Source organism: Calliphora vicina, chromosome 1 (genome assembly GCF_958450345.1).
Source record: "Calliphora vicina chromosome 1, idCalVici1.1, whole genome shotgun sequence".
In the NCBI taxonomy this organism is placed as follows: domain Eukaryota; kingdom Metazoa; phylum Arthropoda; class Insecta; order Diptera; family Calliphoridae; genus Calliphora; species Calliphora vicina.
The window spans coordinates 111,969,444-111,993,740 of record NC_088780.1 but is presented as its reverse complement, the minus strand read 5'-3'; the positions used below and the strand labels follow the sequence as shown (position 1 = coordinate 111,993,740).

Below are 24,297 nucleotides of genomic sequence, written 5' to 3'. Positions count from 1 at the left end.
ATATTTTCACAATCATATGACATCATGTGGTCAGTTAAAATTAAAAATAATTAAATCATATTCAAATATCCATTTATTTTGGTAAGTAAACGAATTCCAACACAGAGAAAGACAACTTTAAATAATATTAAATTTGATACTGTTCCTATTTCATAGAATCCTATATTTAGCCTACATGATTACTAAGCTGTCGCAATTTTTTTACTATTTTAATTTAATATTTAAGGGAATATCTGTGACCAGACGGCCTGAGTAACAGATCGAAACTATCAGACTCGAATAAATTAAAATTACGTTAATTGACCTTCCATATCATACGACTGCACTATTTTAAGCATAAAGAACTTGCTTCGAAAAGCATAGGCGCTTAATTTATTTTTGTAAATAATAATTTAATTTGTAAACGCATAAATGTTTTGTAAAGAATCATAAATAAAAACAGTTCACAAATTTGACAGATGTTGCGCATTTAAAATCATTACCATACAATAATGAACTTGCAACATTGCCAAAACAAAATCTATTGCGTTTATGAACACTCTGCATTGCAGTGTTGCTTTGCAAACTGCCTTTATGAAGTCAGCCACAATTTTAAAATTTTCTTTTAATGGTCAAGCCTACACCAATCTAATTATGGACCAATCGCTATAAAATTATGTGACATGACTTCTGTATACATATATAAAACCTATTTGTGTTGAATTTTATTTGATAAGCAACTTTTTTAAGATATTTATACTCATTAAAATGATTTTCGGAAGTGGGCTTTATATGGGAGCCATGACTAATTATGGACCGATCTTTATAAAATTTAGTGACAAGCCTTCTGTATATAATACCATACCAACATTTTTAAGAGATTTATGCTAGTTAAAGTGATTTATCGACTCAGAAAGTGATCCTGAGCAGATTGGTATTTTGGGACAATATTTTTGCACATTGCAAACATCAGCACTAACCCAATATACCCTCACCACTATGGTGGTGTCGGGTATAATAAGTCGATTATGGGTACTCTCATTTTTTCATTAAGTAGTTAGACCAATTAACATTGGACCTTAACAAAATAGTAAAATATTTAAAAAAATAAGGAATTACGATGCAAACAATAAAATTACATTTAGAAAACAAAGTGAATGAAAAAAATAAAATATGCAGTTATAAGTTAAATATGCAAAAATATGCTAATATATGCTGTAAAGAGCAAAATATGCAAAAATATGCACTTACAAATCAATGCCAAAATTCTTAAAATTGTCTGAAACGGATAAATAACTAAGTCATATGTTTATACGACGCACAGCAAAAAATATGATATTGCATATTTTTGGTTGCCCTGACCATTAGATTTATTAAATATTTTGCAACATTTACGTACGAGGTTAATCACTTATATATATTTTAAGATCATGGCCTTTGTCTATTTATTTCATCGTAATCATTATAAATATCATCCTCAATATCACTTTGGACGACCGTTTCAAAATAACACTTTAATCTAGTTAATATTTTGATTATTAATTGTGATTCTGCTAATATTTCGCCAGCACATGTTCACACCACGGCCGCCCCGTCATGTTTAAAATTTTGGTTTCGAAATCAATTCCGAAAATTATTCAGCCTCTTTTTTACTAAATAACAAATTAAACATTTTGAAAGACTTGTTTTTAGTATTGTAATTTATTGTAGTAATATGTATATATTTATAGAAGAAGCTATCGGAAGAAGTGATCGAAATACTCCCTTTATCTTTAGTTATTTGTAGAATTTCAAAAACAATACAATATTTGTAAGTCATTATTACTTATTTAAATTAGGAATTGTGAAAAATTTTAAGCAAATTTAATGAATTTAAATGTATATGTACATTTATTGGTTTTATTCGATTATTCTACATACGTTATTCGAAAATGGTAGTTTTTAAGTTGTTCGAATAATTATTCATAAGAAATTATTCGATTAATCAAACGATCATTATTCGAATGAATACCCTACTAAATACTCATATTTAAATATATTGCCGGGCTTGACTGGCTATTCTTTCTTATTTGCTTAATTGATCGTGTAGTTTTCACGATAGAATCGCTTGAAGTTCAAAAGTGTTGGCTAATATTTTTTATTAATTTTTTTATCAGATTTATGCTCAACTAAATTGCCTATAGTTCATGTGTCTTAGCCAGAAATCGAAAATAACTCGTCCATATACCAAAAAACCCAAATTGTGATTTATATTTTTTTGATAAAAATAAATCACTGAAAATAACAGTTATGATTTTGATTTTTATTTAAATGGTTTGGTAATGACCTTTATTCGTTTTTGTTGTTTTTTAATGGTTTGATGTGAGATAAACAATTCATTTGTTCTTATTCTTAATAACTGTTACTTTCTCTTTTATTTACATACAATAACATATTATTAGTAATTTTTAACAAATTATGAAAATAATATGATAAGTATGAAGTAATGAAGTCTGAGTAACAGAAATGAGAATTTTTTTTTAAATTGTTATTAATCTTTTGATAAATTTTATATATTTAAGCGTTGATTTGCATCAAATGCATTTTTGCGATTTATTTTTCATGTTCGCAAATAAAAGTCACAAGCTGGTCTTTACGAAAAAAAAATAAATTATAAATCACTCATCCAGATTATTTGTGTTTGTTTCTTTTCTGTTTCTCTCAACCCTAAACCTAAAATGTTCTCGAATAAATCACTCTCTCAGTGATATATCACAAAAAATTATTTTTAAATGGCTGCGAATGAGAATTTACCATTGAAATAAAAGTGAGCCTGTTATTTTCGGTCTCTGGTCTTAGCACATAGGTGACCATAATTCAAAACTCGCTGAAATTATTTGTTATTTAATGTGATAAATACTAGTTATTAGTAAACAAATAATTATCATAAACTGATGTTGTTGATTGGCAGCGGCTGGGAATCGAACCCAGGCCGCAAATACCATATCATGCTTAATGATGAAACGCGCTAACCAATCAATAAGTGTCCCTCTAATCCTTCCATGTTGCATTTGACCCAAAAAGTTATTCTTTTCATACTCTGTATTTGATTGCAATTGTTTGTAGCTGCCAACATAAACATGTGGATTATTCTTCAGTACTCTTACATACGAGTGCTAGCAGTAAGAGTTTTCTAATTTATTACAAAAAAAAATACACAGATTGTTATTAGGGTGGGTCTACTTACAACGTTTCACATGTTATATATGGATACATTTTTTACTTTCTCTGGTTCCAAACATATGGTTTCAGATGAATATTCAAACACCTCTCATAAGAAGATCCACTTAGTAAAATATTTAACAATGCACTAGTAACCCTTCTAATAACCAGAGAATTTAAGCTGGATGAACACACACTTTTTCCGAGATATTTAGAAAGTTGAAAGTGGTAGTCCTTTCTTGAAAATTAGTACATATGTATATCTTTTTTTAAATGGTCCAGATCAATGAAAGTTTTAGAAAAAATGATAGGGAATACTACCAAAAACTGGTGAACCCATTAAAACATTTGTAATCGAGCTCCCTAATGTTTAAACTCCATTCTGTTGGTTGGTTTATACTCTTATCAGTTAGTGGTGGTGGTGGTGTCGGTGTTGGCGATGATGATGATGGTGGTATAGAAAATAAAACCACATTTTAGCACTGTTGCGTGACCAGGTGTAGAATTTCTAATGCACATGTGATGCGGTATAGAGAAGAGTGCGTTTCGTATGGCAAAAAAAAAAAAATAGTAACAACAACAACAGTAAAAAGAAAACAATAAAATTATGTTGTATTAATCACCTTTTGGTTTTGTGAAATTTCAATACAACATTCATGTCGAGTACAAACAATTCATTTATCAATTCTGTAAATAGAAACTAGTTACAATGCACACTGGGTAATCTAAGCTACTTCTTAGGCCATAATTAATTTCAGAAAAGTGTTGCACCGATATGGCTGAAATTAGGTATTCAAAAGTTTTTCATGAGCAGCAACTGCTGGGTTTTTTTGATTTTTGTAATAGTGAATAAAAAAAATCTGAATATCTCGAAAACTAAGTGATACATTTTTTTGAAATTCGGCACGAAAATACGCAAGGGGCTACAAAATGGCTTATAAGCCATGCAGACAAAATCGTGCTTGAAAAGACGCTAATTTATTCGTGAGCCAACTTAACAATAAATTTTTACAAAAAGTTTGTATATATTGCTTTAGCAAAGTCGGATCTTGTTTTGAAACATTATTTAAATCAATTTTACTGATAATAAAATTGTAAGCAGCATCAGTTTTTATACCCTACACCACCATAGTGGGGATTTTTTTTAATATTTTACTGCTTTACTAAATTAGATATATCTCAATTGTTTTACCATATAGAAATTCATACTACAAAACATAGATAAACATTGATATAGGCTTTTATTAAGTGTATATCTTATATTTATGGGCCTCTCCATTTTCATGTTATAGTCCTTTAAACTTGGGTCTCAAATATACTGATGTATTTTTTTTCTAAGAATGTACATCATTTAAAGAAACTTCTGGGGAATGTCTTTGTAAAAAAATTGTAGCCGCTAGCACCCGCCGAAATACTTTTTTTTTTAATTTTTACGGAATGGAATTTTTAGAAATATTTATTTATTTATTATTGATTTTTATATATCTAGACCCTACTGTAACTTGAAATATAGTAAATACAGATCTTTTTAAAAATTTAGTTTCAGAAACACATGAAAACGTATTTTTTTTTATTTTTATTAATTATTTTTATATGTATGTATATCTAGACCCTACTGTAAATTCAAATTCTATATAAAAAAGCGCCAAATAATTTTGTCCACCTAGATTATGATTTGGAACCACAGTGCGCTACCACGGATTCACGGATAGCTCTTCTGGTGAATTATAATGGTGTGGGGTGCATTTTCTTGGCATAGTGTTGGCCCTCTTTATCAGATAACAAAAATAATGAACAAAGAAATGTACCGTGATATTTTCAAGGATATTATGCTACCCTATGCGCAGAACAATATGCCACCAGAATGGACTTCTCAACAGGACAATGATCCTAAGCACTTATCAAAATTACTTAAATCTTGGCTGAGTGCTAACAATGTATATGTTTTAGAATGGCCTTCACAGTCACCGGATCTCAATACTATTGAGAACCTTTAGGTTGAACTGAAGAGATGCCTAGATGGGAAGACATTTCGGAATAAAAATAAACTCTGGGAAGAGGTTAAAATGAAATGGGAGGCAATTTCTATAGAAAAATGTCCACAATTTATGGAATCAATGTCCAGAAGAGTTCAGTGCGTTTTAAACAACAATGGCGGTCATTCAGGTTATTGAATTACTTTGCATATTATTATAGTATTCAGTATTAGTAGAAAATTTAATTTGTTTTAATGAAAAAAAATATTTTTTTAAGAAATATTGAATAAGTCTTTTGAATCATAGGAAAAATTGTTTTTTTATACCCTACACCACCATAGTCGTGGTCGGTTGGCTGGCGGCTAGCCGCGGCTGTCCATGTAAACTTTCTGCGCAGAGTACAGGTCGCAATTTTGAAGATATTTCGATGAAATTTGGTACATATCATTTTTTCAGCTCAAGGACCAAGCCTATTGAAACTGGCTGAAATCGGTCCATTATTTCACCTAGCCCCCATACAAATGTCCTCCCGAAATTGGACTTTATCGGTCATAAATGTTTAATGTATATATGTATCTCCACAAATTCCGCTCCAAATAAGTTTTATATATACAAATTTTGTATGTCACCAAATTTTGTTACGATCGGTCCATAATTAGTCATAGCTCCCATAACCCGCTTCCGAAAATCACTTTAACGTGCATAAATCGCTTAAAAATTTTGGTATACACACAAAATTCAACATAGTTAACTTTAATATAGACATAAATCACACGACCTAATTTCATGGTGATCGGTCCATAATTGGTCCATAAAAGGCCCACTTCCGTAAATCACTCAAAAATATAAATTATTGAAATTTTAAAAGAAAAATATTTACCAAATAAAAATAAGTATATTATATTATATATTATTATATTATTAAAATTTTAAAAGAAAAATATTTTTTCTCATTTCATATACTTAGTGTAGGGTATTATTTCTTACTGTTTTCCTTTTATTTTTTCACAATCCAAACATTGGAAAGTTCGCAATATTTTAAACTGATGCTGTCTGAAAGAAAATGATATAAATAAAAAAACGAAACGAAAAATAACATAAAATAAATGCAGAATTCCTTTATTAACACATTTCATCAATGAAAAACACGACAGTCCACGGCCAACATTATCAGAACCTTATGCGAAATTTATATTTATGGAAAAAGTCATTAATTTTAGGTTAAGTTAGAATTACAGGTTTTGTTAACAAAAGCAATAACGCACACTAAAATATTGTTGTTTTTCTTAATTATTTACTATCCCCTCACCGTATTATGCACGATTTGTTTGCAAATGTCAACTTCGACTACCCATAAATCAGCTGATATTTTTAAAAAATAATCTGCAATTATTTGCTTTGATTTATTCTTAATCGAACGTCATTAACATAAACATTATTATTGTTAGTGAAAAAAAAATTATTTTTGGCCAATATATCTGATCAAATTACCTACTGTGCAATGCCTAGGCAAAAAATCAAAAAAAAAAAAAACTTGCGTGTTTATTTTATTTTCTTTGATTGTTAAATATTCATTAATTGGCGAAAATTCCAAAAATTTCTAGATTTCTAAATGCTCTATGAGAAATCTAGTTTGACATTTACAAAAAACTATTTATGTGTTTTAAATTAAATTATTTTCAGTGTTATCTATTTATTAATAGCGAAAATTATGTATATCGAGGGCCTATATTCAAAACCCTCTAAAAACAGCCCTCATCTATGGTGTGAATTTCATAGCAAACATATTTTTTTTTGCTGTTTTATTTGCATTTTTGTTATTTCTCTATCTTACATTATTAATTTTTCCGAATGCAAAACCCTCTATCTTTTCAAACATAATTTCTGCTTGCAATACATGTTTTTATACTATCTTTTTCATTCTGAACATGAATTTGACATTTTTAATCATTTATCAAAATAGCGAATGCCGATTCTGAATAAAAAATGACTTAAAAAATAAAAATAAATGGTTAAAGTTGGAATTTGCTTAAAAAAGTGACAACTTTTAAAGTGTCATCATCATGATTCTGGCTACCAATTCCGCAACCATTATTTATCTGGTGCTCTACCCAAATTTGCTGCGGAAAATAATAAAGTTGTTGAATAAAACTTCTTAGAGAAAGGCCATACGCAAATGGATTGCGATAGTGCCCATGCTAAGATAGAGATTAAATTGAAAGATCAATCTATTCACTTGTCAATCAATTACGCTAGAATGCCTGGAGAAGCCAGAAAGACTGTTAAAACTGACTGAGATCGTAAAGAACCGTTTGATGCAGTCTATTTAAATTATGGTTTCTGTTACAATTTTATATAAATATTTCACTTTCCGTGCTATTAAATTGATGATGCTGATCTCAACAGCACTGATCTTGAAGTTGTATTCTTCGACGCTAGCTCTAGTCCAGTTGCTAATGTAATGCCAATTCCTAAAAAGGGAGAGGCTAACAAACTTGAAAATTATTGCCCAATAGCAATTTGTTCAGCATTTTCCAAATTTATGGAGAGTATGGTTAACTACTATCTTGTGATATATTTAGAGTCCAACAATTTACTCAGTGACCGGCAATATGGCTTTCATAGAGGACGCTCTACGGGAGACTTGCTAGCCTTCCTATAGGAAAAATGGTGTCTTTCCACATACCGTTTTGTTGAAAGTAAAGTGGTGGCTCTAGATATTTCTAAGGCGTTTGATAGAGTGTGCCATGGTGCGCTTATTACTTTTGATGTCGGAAATAACTTGTCTTTATGGATGGATTCTCATAAAACGGGTTTAAGATCCATTCAGGGCTATCATATGGCTCCGTTCTTTCTCCTAATCTATTTCTTATCTTTTTAAAAGTCCTTCTACGTTAAACTTCCAACCCTATCTACTATTTTACAGATGACAGCAACATTTGCCATTCATAGTCATTCAATTACAGATGTCCGCTGGACAAACCACATTTTCCAAGTGTCGAAAGAAGCCTTGCTTTTCTTCACTCCATTAGATCTCCTTACTATTTACACCATTTGTATCCGACCTAAAATGGAATACAAGTCTCATATGTGGCCCGGTGCTTCGAAGTTACTCGACCGTATAAGAGAGGGCGAAGGTGCTTATCGGTGACAGAAGGGTATCCAGCTCTATTGACTCACTGGAACTTCGTGGCAATGATTGTAATTCACTATTCTACCAATACTACAATGGTATGTGCTATGCTTACATTAGGGAACTTGTTCCCGAAATCCGTAGTTTCTTACGCATGACAGAATTGATTTTAAAACAGTTTTATATCTTTATACTCAAAAGTTATTTTTTATAAACAAACGTTCACTTTAACGCTTAAGCCAAAACTATTCCATACCCTCTTTTATGTTTTTTTTTGATTCAGTAATCATTACCTAAAGGTTTCCGATTTATCCTACTTTGATTCTTATCAGCAAAGGAGTGCTTCTGTATTTGTTCAATGTATTCTATAAACTCACAATATAAAATAGCCAGAAGTATATGCTTATGTTTATATTTAGTCCTTTAATTCCTTTAAGGTCCACCTTTGGGTGTAATACCATTGATAAATAAATAGCTGATAACCCAGCATTTCTAATATTTCAGCGGAAATGACTTTAAGCTGACCTGTACGATTATATTGCTAGATCCGTGTCCACTATTCGCTATCCACTAATCCAAATTGAACATTCGTTATACATGGTTCAAAGAGCGTGGGCGTAATTGTTTCGATTGTATTTTACAGTACCTCAAGTGGAACTAATGCATATATTGGCTAGGAGCGATTGAATTCTGAAAACCGGAAACACATATACTTTCATAATATTGTTTCGTAACCATGAGTCAAAACATCCAAAATCGTAAACTTCATTTGTAAACCAAATACAGTAATCCCCGGTTAATTATATCATCAAAATTGTTGGGTACTTATCTGGGGAAAGCATTTAAATAAATTCATATTTTTACCTCAAAGAAACGAATTTGCTTAATTTCCATTAAAGAGACAATTATTGTAATACTTACAATTACCTTTAAGGGACAGACATACGTACATATAAATGTTGGGTAATTAAGCGTAAATTAATGAAGTGTGTTTTTCCAGGTAAATAAGCGAGAAAGATATTTAAGGTAATTAAACGAGTTATTCTGTACTTGCCACGTATATTTTCAAAGAACTCATTAATTTGATGTCACTAAAATATCTAATTACATGTATGGACGATAATAAAACATTTAACATCAGAACTTACATAATTTAAATATCATATTTTTAGCTGTGCAAATTTTTGCATATTTTGCTCTTTATACCATATTTAGCTTTTTATAGCATATTTTTGCATATTAAACTCATAACAATTTTGTTTTCATAATAAAATTTTATTGTTTTAATTGTAATTTTTAATTTCTATTTTACTATTTTGTTAAGGTCCAGTGATAATTTTCCTAAGTTACTTAAAGAAAAAATGAGAGTACTCACAATCGACTTAAGAGAGCTTAATAATTCAAATATAACGATATTTAAATTAAATTTAATATAAAAAAAATAAGGCCCTAATTTTGTAAATCACATCACCAAAGTGATATTTATGTTGAAAGCAAAAACAAAATTTGTTGTTTTACAACAATTATACAATACTGAACAAATTCTGAACAGAACAAACGCACCAAAATTCAAGCGTTGATTTGCCTTACATAGGCCCTTATTTTTTTGACGTGACGTGATTTACAAAATAAGGGCCTAAATGTCAAAATTTAACAAATAATAAAAATTAAAAGAAAATTTCAAAATTTTGGATACATTTTCAAAAAGCAAAAACTTAGCAGTTTACCACTAATATAAAATTAATCAACTATTCAACAAGTGTTCAGAATATTAAGATCCATCGAAAACCTCGCGTTCAAAGCTCGTTGATAGATTTATACAAATTGTAGCGAATATATTAAGAAATCATTAACCCGCCAATGGTGACCTATATGTCAGTGAGACCGGGTGTGTTAAAAAATAGAAAAACTTTATTCTCCGTTATTGTTTTTAAAAAATTTGGTGAATTTTAATATTGAAGGAAAAGAGCTTAAATTTATTAAATATCTTTGTTTTATTGTCAATGAGTATAAAAATTTTTTAAAAAAAAATCAATTATTAGTACGTTAGACATTGCGTCACCATTAGCGGCTTAATGGATATCGATAGAGGAAACAATGGATGAGGAAGGAAGAATTATAGGAAATGTCATGGTAGAGAAATGTATGTAGAAAAATTTGAAAACTTAAGTAAACAAGCAATAAATTACTATTATTGCTATAATAAAATGAATCGAATCAAACTATTTTCATGTACTGCCGTAGTCATTACAATCGAAATTTAATCCTAAGGATCGAAAAAACCTTAACACACGTTTTTACTTAAAACTTTTAACCCAAGTATTATTTTTTTTTTTACCTTTGAAAAGTATGTCAGTTATTACGTTTAATGTCAATTATGTTCATTTGTTGTTATTCTGATTAAAATGAGTGACAAGAAAAAAGTGCCTACTAAAATTTTTACATATTTTCAACAAAACCCAACTTTGTCGTACAAAAAGTTGGTCAAATAATCAAAGGTCTGCCGTCAAGCTGATTGCAATGTTATTAAACAGTATCGGGAGAACTTGTCCCGACAATAAATTAGCTCCCAACATATCCAGTAAGAAAAAAGTCCGGTTAGTTCAGTATTCGGACTATTTGGTACGAAAAGGTTTAAAAACATACAAGTCTCAAATGGTTCCTGACAGGATATCTGCTAAAAATTTAAAGGCCAAAGACAGAGCACGGAAATTGAAGTAAATTTTTATACAAAAAATATACCTGCTGCATTGTGGATGACGAAACGTATGGTCTGTAAAATTTTTCGCAGCTGATGCTCGAGGGAATGTTGGAGAAAAGTTTTGGACCCAAAAGCAGAAAATTTTCCGAAAAAGTTCATGGCATGGCGGAAATTTACACCAAGGAATGTTTACAAAAGAGGATGCTTTCATTCATAAGACTCCTTAATGTGTCCACTTATTTTTGGACTGATTTGGCGTCCTGTCACTATGGTAAGCAAGGTCTTGAGTGGTACAAGAACAATAATGTACCAAATAATGGCTGACAGAACGTATAAGCCATTACAAAGTATGTTGATCCACAGTAGCATGTCATTGACAATTTATAGCTAGTTTTTCGATAAGATATTTCATTTCAGATCCAGCATTGTTTTTGGCAGCAAATTCTATGAACACAGATGCCTGCTGCTAAAATTCATTTCGCAATTGAATTAATATACACACTATAATTTGAACAATTTTAAAAAATTTTCTTTATTATTGCCATACAAAAAGAAGTAAAAATAAACGTAAAAAGGAATAAAACAACTTATAAAATAAATTATTCAGTTTAAATGCAAAATTCTTACTATGATTTTATTTATACTTCTATTGTTTTAAACAAGGAGAAATTATTTGTCTATTTTAAGTATTGAACAGAATGCTATCATTGTGGAAACTGAGAATTGAAATGGTTAAATATATTGAATTTGGTAGTTGTGAATTATTCAAGAACAGACTCAATAGATACAAAAAGTAGATGGAAGATATAGGATACGGAGAAGAAATATTGTTAGTTTAAAATTTAAAATCAATAAAGTATTGTAGAGGTAGAATTCCAGTAGTTTAAGATACAATTTAATGAGCAAGGAAAGTACTTAGCAAGAAAAAGAAAACTTATTTTGTACTTGTTGTTCTTTCTATAAGTAGATAGATACAAATAGTGAGTGATAGAGGGAGAGGGAAAAAGAAAAAGAGAACACATTGAAGACATAGTACAGAAAGTAAGCATATTTGAAGGACTATGTAGTAGAAGGCTATGGTGCATAGAAAATGTGTTATTCAGTCAGCATGTCTATAGAGTATATTGCAAATTAAATTAATTTAAAAAATAGTTTTGGTAGAAACTTAAATACTATTCATTGATTGTAACAACGCAAAACAAATATTTATATTAAAATTGTTTACTTTTCTTCGTAAGCTTTTTGCAACTGCAACAGCTACAACAAATATTTTAAAACTATTGAAAACTCATGGCTTTTGTTTAAATTATTTTCATTTTGAGATTATTTGTTTTTTGTCTTGCAATAAATAAATTACATGTTTTTGTTTGTTTGTTTTTCACACTTTTCTTTTCATTCTTCTAAATAAATTAAATAAATAAATAAATACATTATAAAAAAATTATTAAATAAATTAAATCAGGATGTATTGCACTCCCAGAGGCTTTTAGATTTGAACGCAAAAAATAAATAAATTATTTTCAGCATTAAATCAACTTTGATTAGCAAACAAAACATAGAATATTTGGGAAATACTCTTTGTTTTGAGGTGTAAAGGGATTTTTAATAGCTTTAAATCGGAGTTTGGCTTTAACAAAACCCACTTTATTGCTGGTAGGCACTGTAGGCTAAATTTTGAGCATCACGTAACGCACGTCCGTAACTGTGTTCATCATAGTGGGCAGCATGGGGATGGGAAACAACTTCATAGTTTTCCTTCTTCTCCAACAACTTCTTCAAGCCAATAATGGTGGCCAACAGCAAAGCAATCTTACCAATAACTAAAGCCTTGAAGGACAACAAAGCCAAGAAACCAATGGCCAAAGGTAATAAAGCAGCCATTTTCAATTTGAAGAGCAACAACAAGGGCATCAAGTACTTCTTCTTCTCCTTCTTCTTGCCGCGAGCTGCGAATAGAAAGGAAAATAAATAAAATTAAACGAAATGAGTAACAATGCTTGAAATGGTTATAAAAGATTTTGCAAAACTAATTTTGCGAATATAAAAAAGCTGGCAACAAAATTTAATTGTCCCAAGGCAATTGTTTGAAGTTTTATGGTATTTTGTTATAATTTCATAAATTTGGTTTATGTGTGTTAGAAAAAATTCGTATTTCTGCAGACTTTAATTGTATGAAATAAAACAGTGGGCACAATTATAGTGTTAGTCTGAACTAAAATTACAGGGTAATAAGTGAGGAATATTCGATATTCAAATGTTAATTTACTGCTTATGTTTAAACCATAAAAACTGCTGCAATAAATTCCCAAAAAATATTTGAAAGATATAGGATTCATATTACTTGGAATATCATTTTTTTAACAGATTAAGAAGATATTGAAACATTTGACTAAGTTCTTAGCTTTTAGTACAAGTCACGCCAAAAATGTCTACTAATGATTCATGAAATTGTATGAGAATATTAAATATATGGAATTGTTGTCATTAAAAAATTATTTTTTTTTAAACATAACGTTGTTAAACAAACATCTTACATCCATGGAATCTACTTAATTTAAAGCCTGATCAAAACTAAAATAAACTTCGATTATCCGAATATGAGTGGTAACATGTTTAGCTACAATTTCACTATAAAATATCTAAATATTAAACTATCTATACAAGTCAGTTCCTTAAATTAGCTTGCAAATTGCTTGTACTGTACTTCATATTGTAGAGGAGACAGGAAAACCAGAGGCATGGTATTCTCTTAATATCAGTCACTCTGGCTTGATAATTCATGCGATCGGGATAGGTAGTCGCTTTTGTGTTCCTCAAAGTGCATTGTTTCTCTTAGACACATATAACCGTAAATAAATACAAATATTATTTACGATTGTGTGTGCCGATCGATGTTGATTTCCGAAGTGTATTTTGCAAAAGAAGTTTCTAAAATATTAGTCGATTTCTGCAAATTACGAAGACGTTTTATCGTTTCTACATTATTTTTCAAAATAAGAGTTTATGCTGAATTCTGGATCACAATTGCTCTCTAATACGATCTGATGTTTTATGTAAATATGTTTACTGTTTACGAAATGCTGTTCCGGTATTTATACGGTTTCAAAATTTATACGGTTCAATTATTTAAACTGAATAATCTTCATACTATTACCGCCTATACTATGGAAACCTCAACAATGTATATACTCATTTCATATCAATTTTGTGAATTTGTTCTATCCTATTTTGTATTAAAAACAATAAACAATTAATATTCTGAAACTAGATAATTCTCATTGACTGTTAAAATAATTACGCAAATTTGTAATCAGTTCTAATTTCTCTTATCCAAAATTTCTCAACAATTTAACGCACTTTCCAAACATTACCAATAAATGTATACATAATCAATCTGCCATATTCGCGAAACATGTTCTCTATTTTATTAACTCAATTCACATTCATTACTATCACCATCATCATAATTACGAAGGCCATAGAAGTTTTCAAATTGGCACACATAACGTATGAACACTGTAGTGAGACAACAAATTAAGAATCATGGGTACTTGGTAGTCGTTTAACCGAAAGGCAATGAAAAATAAGAAAAATAGTCAGTCAGCATTGAATTTTAAACTGTGGCGGAAATTGTTCATTCAGGTACTCAAATAACATAACTATTCATTTATTTGGATTAATTTACAGTTTTTTAAAAGCAATTACTTTAAATAGTAATTAATAGAATAAATAGCTATATGAAACTATTAAACTACATATGTATGTATTAAGAATCTAAAAGTTTACAACACTAACTATCGATTAATACTACTGTTAACCATCAGAAAATAAAATAAAATGAAATAATAAATTGTTAGCTTTATAAATTATAGCATGTTCGCGCTTTCAATAAAATGTGAATTGCCAGGGCACTCATTCATTCAATCACACAACCAAACGTTCATATATTCAGTTAACTGATGATGTAAAGTCAAGTCAAATCAAACTATCATTTATCCATCTAAACACAATTGTTTAATATAAATAAATATTGGCATAATTAATTTTTATGGTGGCAAATAGTTTCTAAAAACTGTTATTCGTTTAAGTAAATATAGAAATAATAAATAAAACTTATTTTTAAACGCTTTATTTAGTTGAGAAAGTTTTCTGTATTATTAGCAATAGAAAAAAAAAACTTGGAAAAAAATAAGTGCCAACCAAATTACTTTAATAATATAAATTAAGTGTTGTTTAGAATAAAATTACCCCAGTTTCTTGAATTTGCATAAATAGTTAACAAAGTTTTTGAGATTTTTGTCTGGGTTTGAATGTATTAGAAAGAATTTGGCGAGAGAATATTTGAAATTATTGTTGCGATGTTAGTTAATTGTTTATAAGAAGTTCAGAAGTGCCTTTGAGAGTTTAAATAGTCTCTATACACTGGATAATAAAACTAATTGCTTGTGTATGAAAATCCTTATTCTAAGGATACGGATTAGAAATGAACTACTCCTGTCACCCATAATGATCTTAACATAGCCTCATTTAGGAGTATTTTTATTGTTCAATTTGCTTAAAGCATATTTCAATCTGCGCTTTTGCATCCATTCTAGGTATACTCCTACTAGATCCTGGACTTCTTGACAAGGCGAAAGCTGTAAACTTCTATCGTAAAGTACAGGTCACAACCGCAAACTTATGCTATAAAATATAAATAATTTACATCCTCACAGGATCCTACAAGGATCTCCGGCATGTGGCAAAATATTTTCAGAGCTAGTCTAAAATAATTTATGAAAAGCTTACCAGACTACCTCAACAAGTTTCAGTCTCAAACTAAACTAAATTAAAGCGAGAGTCAACTCCCACATATACAATTTAATTTTTTTACACTTTTACACAACAAACACAAAAAAAATTATATATACCCTTGCCACTCATGGTGAAGGCTATAAAAATTCCAAACAAATTTGTATTTTTTTTTTTTGTGGAATTTTGTTCAAGTGTTTGTTGTGTGCAAGTGTAAAAAAATCAGAGTGTAATTTACCATTTTTTTAAATAAATACCCTTTTTATTTCAACCATACACAACAGATTCGTAATATCGGTTGCTATTACGAATCTGTTTTCTCGTTGTACGATCTCATTGAAATTGCATAAGACATTACATTGATGTAATTTAAACTACTGTCCAGGTAGAAAAGACAATCATTCAATGCTATCGTAATAGTAAAAATACTGAGCGTATTGTACTCTAGCAGTCGTACTTTTGTATTTCATTTTTGAAAACCGTTTATCATCAATCCAGGATAGTGTTATGGTTTCAATTTCTTGTTTTACGCAATATTTTTCTTGTTTTACGCAATATAATTTTGCGGTTACAATATTGTATTGATGTAGAATATTAGCATATGTTGTAATTTTAATTACAAAATCTAAGTAATGCATACTGTATATAGTAGAAATGCTGTATCAATTGGTCTCGTATTTGAGTAATATATTATTTTGGTAAAACTATAACTCTTTAGTAAAACAGAATACCTCGTGTAAGGAGTCGTAAGTGTGTCCTAAATATTGGAAATTTTTTTAAATACCATTAAGCTACATACATATGTATGTATTTAAAGTTTTTACTTTTCTATCTATTGAAAATTTGTTTGTTATTTTCAAGTTGATCTTTGAGTTTTACAATCTTATTGCAAAAGTTTTCTTTTAAACTTGTTTTTATTATGGCAGAATAATGTAGTTTGGATTTTAAAGAAAATTTCCCAAACTTCATAAAGTTTTTATGAATTGTGAAAACACATTAGAAATTTTGTATGTATTCTATACAAAAAATGTGTGCAAAACTAAAATATGTTATGCAAAATTCCTTTTAATACTTACTTACATACATTTGGAAGAAATAACTTAACATTCACAAGAGTTTCCTGAATTGTGAAAATTCTACTTAAAGTACCTAAATCTTAATTAAATTACACTTGATTTCCTTGTTGTCACGTTGACATGAGTCTTAATCAAAAGATAATCGAAATTTATAGTATATAGTTTTAAACACAATACTGGGAATTGATTTTAATTAAAATATTATTATCTTAAGCTAGTACAAATCTAAATAAAATTTCCATGAAATAGACAAACAAATTTATGATTTTTAGTGTTGGTGCATTCAACGGTAGGTGTAAAGTTTTTATTATACCCTACACCACCATAGTGGGGAGGGTATAATTCGTTTGTGCAGATGTTTGTAATGTCCAAAAATATTAGTATAACACCCACCTTCCGCTCCAAATAAGTTCTATATATACAAAATTCATGTCACCAAATTTTGTTACGATCGGTCCATAGTTAGTCATAGCTCCCATATAGACCCGCTTCCAAAAATCACTTTAACTTGCATAAATCGCTTAAAAATTTTGATATAGACACAAAATTCAACATAGTTAACTTTAATATAGACATAAATCACACGACCTAATTTCATGGTGATCGGTCCATAATTGGCCATATCTCCCATATAAGGCCCACTTCCGAAAATCACTCAAAAATATAAATTATTGAAATTTTAAAAGAAAAATGTTTTTGCTCTTTTACTTAGTGCAGGGTATTATATGGTCCGGCTTGACCGACCATACTTTCTTACTTGTTTTTCTTATAAATATGAAAATAATACAATCATTTTTTTATTTATTTATTTTACATCATGTAAACCATTGCATGAAAGTTTTAAATTTAGAATTTTAGGAACTTTTTTTTCTGTAATTCTTTAATTCTTTATTTTTTTCTAATGAATAAAATTTTCGGAAGAAATTTATTGTTTTACTTATTTGACATAAGGTAAACAATTCCCTGTATATGACAGCATACAATTAATTTTTATTTTCATCATGAAAATTTAAGTTAAAAATTAAATTTTTATGAATTTTACATTTTTTAACAAGTATAAACAATTAAAAAATGCATTAAAGAATAATGAAATAATTAGATTTCTTACATCATATAGAAAAAAAATGCTAAAAACATTCGTTAGCTTTTTCTTTTAAAATTTGTTACATTTATATTCAATATTTTCAATGTAAATAAGATTATGTATTATTTTTTTAAGATATTTTATTTTAGTGTAAACAATTTAAATGCGGTTAGATTTCAATTTATTTATTTAAAAGGAGTGTTTAACGTAGAATTTTCGAAACAAAAATATTACTTTATTATTACATTCTAAGTAACAAAATGTAAAAATTCCAGAAAATTGTTAAAAGCCTATATTTTGAATTGGTTAATTTTACACAAAATAGCCACATATTATTAAAAATAAATTTTAACTACAGATGTAAAAAATAACAAAAATTAAGTAAAGTTAGTTTTTCTGTAAGATTTTAAATAATTTTTCTTATTTATATTGCGTAAAGTATATATACAATTTACAATTTTTTCATTAAAATTATAAATTTGCATAAATAGACTATGTTGGAAATATAACAATTTGTATGCTTGCTTGCCTAAGGATTTAGTTAAATTTTTATTTCCAAAAAACTTAGCTTTGATGTATAGTCAAGTTTAATGTTGCAAGCAATATAAATGCAAATTTTTAAAATGAAAAATTAAGTCATAAAGACAACGTATGCGTGAAAATATTTTGTTTTCGTAGCGCTTTATATGTTTACCATGACTACAAAATTAAAAATGATTTTTTTTAAGTGAACATTTAATTTTCTTGGCCATTGTATGACATTTTTACTTTAAATGGTGTCATTTTCTATCATTCCATGTATGTAAGTATGTATGTGTAAACAGCACTTTTAATTGGAAATAACTCTAATTAATAAATTAAAAACCAGAGCCAAAGAAAGCGTTTTATTTAAGTCTCTAACAGAGTTGTTTTATTAAAAAATATGCAACTCGTTGAGATGAAAGCAAATCCGTTACACTGACCTCAAAATCTGTACAGCTAACAAGATGCCGCAGCATCACAAAATATTTACAGAAAGAAAAATCAGGCTTTAATCGTAACATATTTCAAAGCTGTTTAAAAGACCCAGAAGTATAAATAAAAACAGGATTTTTTTCAATCATCTTTTTCTTTTTAGACTGAATGTATTGCTTTTTAACCTACATTAATATTGCCATGGTAAAAACTACCGCCAAAACAAACATAAATTTCTCTGTCTTTCTCTCTTTTGCTCTCCGAGTAGCAAATAGCTTCCTGCCACACATTGTCTACATACTTCAATAGTAAAGTTTTTTTTTGTTTACGTTGAACATAAAAATGATCATATTTTACTTAAGATACTGCTTGTTATAAGTTGTGTCTTCTTTTGTGAGCAGAAAAGGGGAATGTGACATGTGCCTCAGGAGTCTTATAAATTTTCATATTTAAATAAATATTATTTGTATTTAGTACTTACATTCTTCTAAGGCACGTTGCATATCCTGTACGGAATCCTTGGGTACTTTGAATTGCAGAGTGTGAGTGCCAAAGAAACGTGCAATACGTTCAACCAACAATGAATCCACCTCGTTTTCACGTGCATCATTTTCTTCGGGCAAAACAATGTCATTGAGAGAACGTCCAACGGGTATATCATCAGTTTTCACCAGGGAAATGCCATCAGTCAATTTGACATCACCGTTCTCACTATCGAAATAATGTAGAGCACGTTCCTAAAAAAAATGGGGAAAATAAAGAAAATAAGGTATTAAAGTTGTATTAAGTACTTTTAACTATAAATATATATGTATATATATTTTATAAATTAAATTAGTCCGTTAAACAAGTGTTTGCAATGTGATGGAGCTTTTGTTTTTTTCATTTAAATTCTATTTAACATAAATTCTGATATGCATTAGGTGATTTTTTCAAAATACAAGTGTCATGAAAATACAAAGAATTTATAAATTTTAATGAGAATTTATAAATCAATCTGTAGCAATAATCTCCACAGAAATATTGATAAAGGAGAAAAAAATTCCTGTTAACTAGTTAATTAATTATTACAATGACTTTCTGTTATTAAAGGAATTTGTTGGAAACAATATTAAAAACATTACTTCAATCAATTATTTTAATTATTTTTCAAATTATAAAGCAATATTAATGAATTCTGAAATAGTTTGCATAAATTTTACACCATGTCAAATATGTTAAGATTTACAGAATGCTATTATTTATAATTTAGTATTATTTATTTTAAATTTAACTTTGCACCTTTATTTATATAAAATTTTGCATTATTTACATTTCTTACATATGACAAAGAGCCGATGTTTATGATATTTGTGTATTATTATTTGAAATGTTGTATTATTTACACTTTTACATGATGTCAAAAAGATAAATAATTCCCAAAAAGCTTTAATAATGTCAACTTATTAAAATTGTTAGTAATATTTTCATTTACAGTCAAATTTTTTTTATATTGTTCACACTATGTCAAATATGTAAAAATTCCAGAAACATATTTCATTTGTATGCGTTTTTATATTATTTGCATATTTTACACCATGTCAAATTTTTTGAAATGATTAAAAATGATGTAAAACTATTTGCTTTTGGTGTTTAAATATAAATCAATTTTTGTACTATTCACATTTTTTACACCATGTCTCAACATGTATAGTATTAAAGTATTAAAAAAGCCATAAAAATTAATGTTTATGATATTTCTGTATAACATTATATTTTATATTTTTTGAATTGGTTACATGTCAGAAATGTAAATTTTTAAAAAATTGTAAAAAAAATCAAATATTTTATTTTATTTACATCATGTCAAATGTGTAAAGAATTTTAAAACTGTATTTTTTTTAATTTTTGTATATTATTAAAATTATTTATTATTATAATTTCAAAATGCCATAACAATCAAATCTTATGTCTTTTGTGTTGCAATTATTTAGATATCATGTATTGTTTAAATATTTTACATCATGTCAAATATGTAGAATTTAGAACTTGACGACAAATATGCAATGTAAAAATTAAAACATCTATTTACGATATTGTATTGTTTACAAATACAAAAAGCAAAATACTTTCAATTTTACACCATGTCAACAATGCAAATATTTCTACAAAATGAATACAATTTAGTTATATTTTTAAATAGAAAAAATCAATAAATATTGCCAGTTCAAAGTTTTGAAAAATGTAATTTATTAGTGACACGCCTAATTTGAACTGTCATGAGTTTCTCTAAACTCGCTATTCCAGAGTTCGTTGGAAATGAAATTTACATCAAAGCGGGGAATCCTTAAACTAGTTCAAATGTAACTATTTTAAAAAATAGACAATGTCGAAAAACCAGCTGGTTAATAGACAAAAATCAGTTCATTCTGCTTATTTCGGCATAAACAAACATATTTTGAATAATAGATGAGAGAAAGGAAAGCACTAGAAATTCATCAATATTGAAGAAACCGGACAAATACCGGCTAACTTTCAGGTTTGTGAATGAAAAATGTGAATAACATGATTATAGCATTAATTGAGCCATGCTATAATCATTTTTTATACCCTTCACCATGAGCGGCAAGGGTATACTGACGACCCTGGGTGGTTATATATAGCGAAGTCGATATAGCCATGTCCGTTTGTATGTTGAAATCAACATTCCGTAGCTCCCAAATAACTTACATCAATATATCCGCTATAGACCCGGTTAGGCTGCAATTTAAAATCGAGAAAAAAAACCAGGACAACCTCGATTTTTTACCTATTCTTGATCTATATCTCGATTACTAAGTTATTAATATAGACAATATGTATATCCAATGATAGATATTTCAAAGACCTTTGCAGCGGCGTATTTAAGGCCAAAGCAAGTCAAAATCGGGAAAAATATGTTTGACCACGAAAAAAATTGCCATAAATTAAAAAATTAAACTTAAAAATATTTAAAATTTTTATTTTAAAGTATAACTTTGTGAAGGTTATATAAAATTCGTCACATCCGAATATATCCCTCTTACTTGTTTTAATTTCAATGGAACGATTAGATAGATACAGGCTTTAATTACTTAAATTTTCTTTCATTTATTTTGTGGAAATGTAACATCCTTCAGACACTTTTATAGAGTTTTATAATTATACACTTTTTTTAGAAACTTTAATAAATTTATTACACAATGAAATGCATATAAAATCTGACGGTTTAAAAAAAATTTACTATTTTTTTTTTTGAATTTTTCTGCAGATTTTCTTTGCAACTTTCTTAACAACATTCTCGCAAAGTTGTCTATAAAGTTTTAAAATAAATTAGCACTTTATAAAATACCATTAAAAAAAGTAACAGCAAAAGTGAAAGAAGACAAAATTATCCTGCTGATGATGAGCATTGTGATGGTAACAAGCACTTTTCATTTAAACAATAATCCTTGTTATTTATTTTATTATTTTTGTTAATATTTATTAAAATTGTTTGTTTTATTTAAATTTTTTTGTGTCTGTGGTGTTTTTGTTTAATGTCACTTTTTCACTCTTACCTTTAAACATAAAACCACTGATCGATCACCACAGTCTTTGACCATTCTTAAGGCACTTGTCAATAGACTATCAGCCTCGGTGGCCTGATGGCTGGCAGCAGCAGAGGTTGCCACTAGGGCGAATAAACACACAAACTTAAACATGTTTTTTTTATAGTTATATTTTTGTTTTTAATATTTTTTATATTAATTTATTTAATCCACAAAATATCCTTTTGTTTCTTTGGCACAGGGTTCTTTTGTTTGTTTATTTTTTTATTATTTTAATTTGTATTCCACTTGAATAGTCAGACCACTTCAAAACGATCGATTGATCGGTCAGAAGGCAACCGGTAAACTGTGACTAGAAGACGCTCGTTGATCGAGTTTTATTCCCGACTTACAACTAAAATCATCATACGCACTACAAAAACAAAACGAAGCGAAAGAAAACAAAAAAGCATATACAGCAAAAGCGCATGCGCAACACAACACAAAACAACAGAGCCAACCAAAGTCACAGTCACAGCCACAAAAAGCCAACCAAGAGTCAAGTTGAGCAACACGAAAAGAAACACAAAATAATCATAGTTGTTGCTATTTCGTTGTCATTCGTATATGCAGACACTTTTTATACCAACAATTGCTATGTAAAATGAGCTTCAAGTTTAAATAGCTATACGAGTACTCGTAGCAATTGTCTTTGTTGTTGCTGTTGAGAAAGCCAAAACATTAACAGCAACTAACACTAACGATACTTATTGCTTGTTTGTCATAGTCAAAACACTTGCTGTTACTTTAGCTTCTTCTGCTTCTGTTAACTCATTTTCTTCTCCTTCTGCTTCAAATCAGCAGATACTACTACTTTAGCTATGTTGTTGTTGTTGCTTCTCCATAATTCATTGGCTTATTTCAATATCCACCAGCTAGCTAAAGTAGCAACAATAACAACAACAACATTTTTACGAGTACGATTTAAATTGTTGTAGCAACAAATACATATGTACGAGTGGTATATATTTCATTTCTGTTTGTTGTTATTTTTTTTTTATTTATTAATTTGAGTGTGAGTTAGTGTTGCCGCATGACTTTGAATGAGCTTGATTGTCAAGTTATTTTAAGGCTTGTCAATTTACAAGCTAAAATAGAATTTTTCAAGCTAATCAATATCTTACAGTTCCAACAAATATTTGATACCAATGATTTTTGTTCAGAACTGATACTTTGAAACAATGTTTATGCAGCATTAGGGATCACAAACCAATTTGACGAAACGGTTCGGAACAACTTATTAATTTTTGCTTGAAATTGTAACTTTCGGAACTAGATCTACCTAAGTTTTGTTTAATTAATATGTTTAACCCATAACTATCATATTTGGAATAAGTTTCGAGAAGCAGTTGAGGGACATTTCTTATTTCTTTGATTCTTGAAAGAATTATATTTACGGAAGAAATACTTATTTTTCGATTACCCTACTATTCAAAAAAAAAATAAAATTGAAAAGTACAAAATATTCTTTTTATATAATTTTGGGAGAAAAATTTTACTCATAGAGAATAGACATAGAGCGGAAACTCTGCTGTCAAAGACCTAACTCAGTTGTCAGAAACCTAAGTGGTGAGAATATATTAGTAGAAAAAACTATGTGAAAACAAAAACAACACTCGTAAGTGTGATTATTTTGACTAAAATTTGTTTGAGTTTTTTTCTAGTTTCCGCGCTATGTTTCTCTATGATTTTAATATCGTACGTACAGTAGAGTGTCCCTTATAAGCCGAAAAAGAAAAATATAACATGAAGTTTAGTATTTACAATAACAACACAAAAATGGAAATTAACCCTTTAGAGCACTTGGGGTCCAAA

At 28.8% G+C, this 24,297-nt stretch overlaps 1 protein-coding gene across 1 annotated transcript; it reads right to left on the bottom strand.

Annotated features, from left to right (window-relative positions):
- Positions 1 to 12,350: 12,350 nt before the first annotated feature.
- On the bottom strand, positions 12,351 to 22,846 carry Osi9 (DUF1676 domain-containing protein Osi9). The gene is made up of 3 exons (XM_065505953.1): positions 22,453 to 22,846; positions 19,377 to 19,632; positions 12,351 to 12,936 (listed from the first exon to the last, which is right to left on the bottom strand). The coding sequence occupies exons 1-3, from the start codon at positions 22,594 to 22,596 to the stop codon at positions 12,635 to 12,637; spliced, it is 702 nt and encodes a 233-aa protein (XP_065362025.1). The 5' UTR covers positions 22,597 to 22,846; the 3' UTR covers positions 12,351 to 12,634.
- Positions 22,847 to 24,297: the final 1,451 nt, after the last annotated feature.

Coding starts and splice junctions, on each gene's coding strand:
- Osi9 (XM_065505953.1), bottom strand. CDS start 22,596: ATGTTTAAGTTTGTGTGTTTATTCGCCCTAGTGGCAACCTCTGCTGCT. Junction 19,633..22,452: donor CAGTGGTTTTATGTTTAAAG/GTAAGAGTGAAA, acceptor CATTTTTTTTAG/GAACGTGCTCTACATTATTT. Junction 12,937..19,376: donor GCAACGTGCCTTAGAAGAAT/GTAAGTACTAAA, acceptor TTCTATTCGCAG/CTCGCGGCAAGAAGAAGGAG.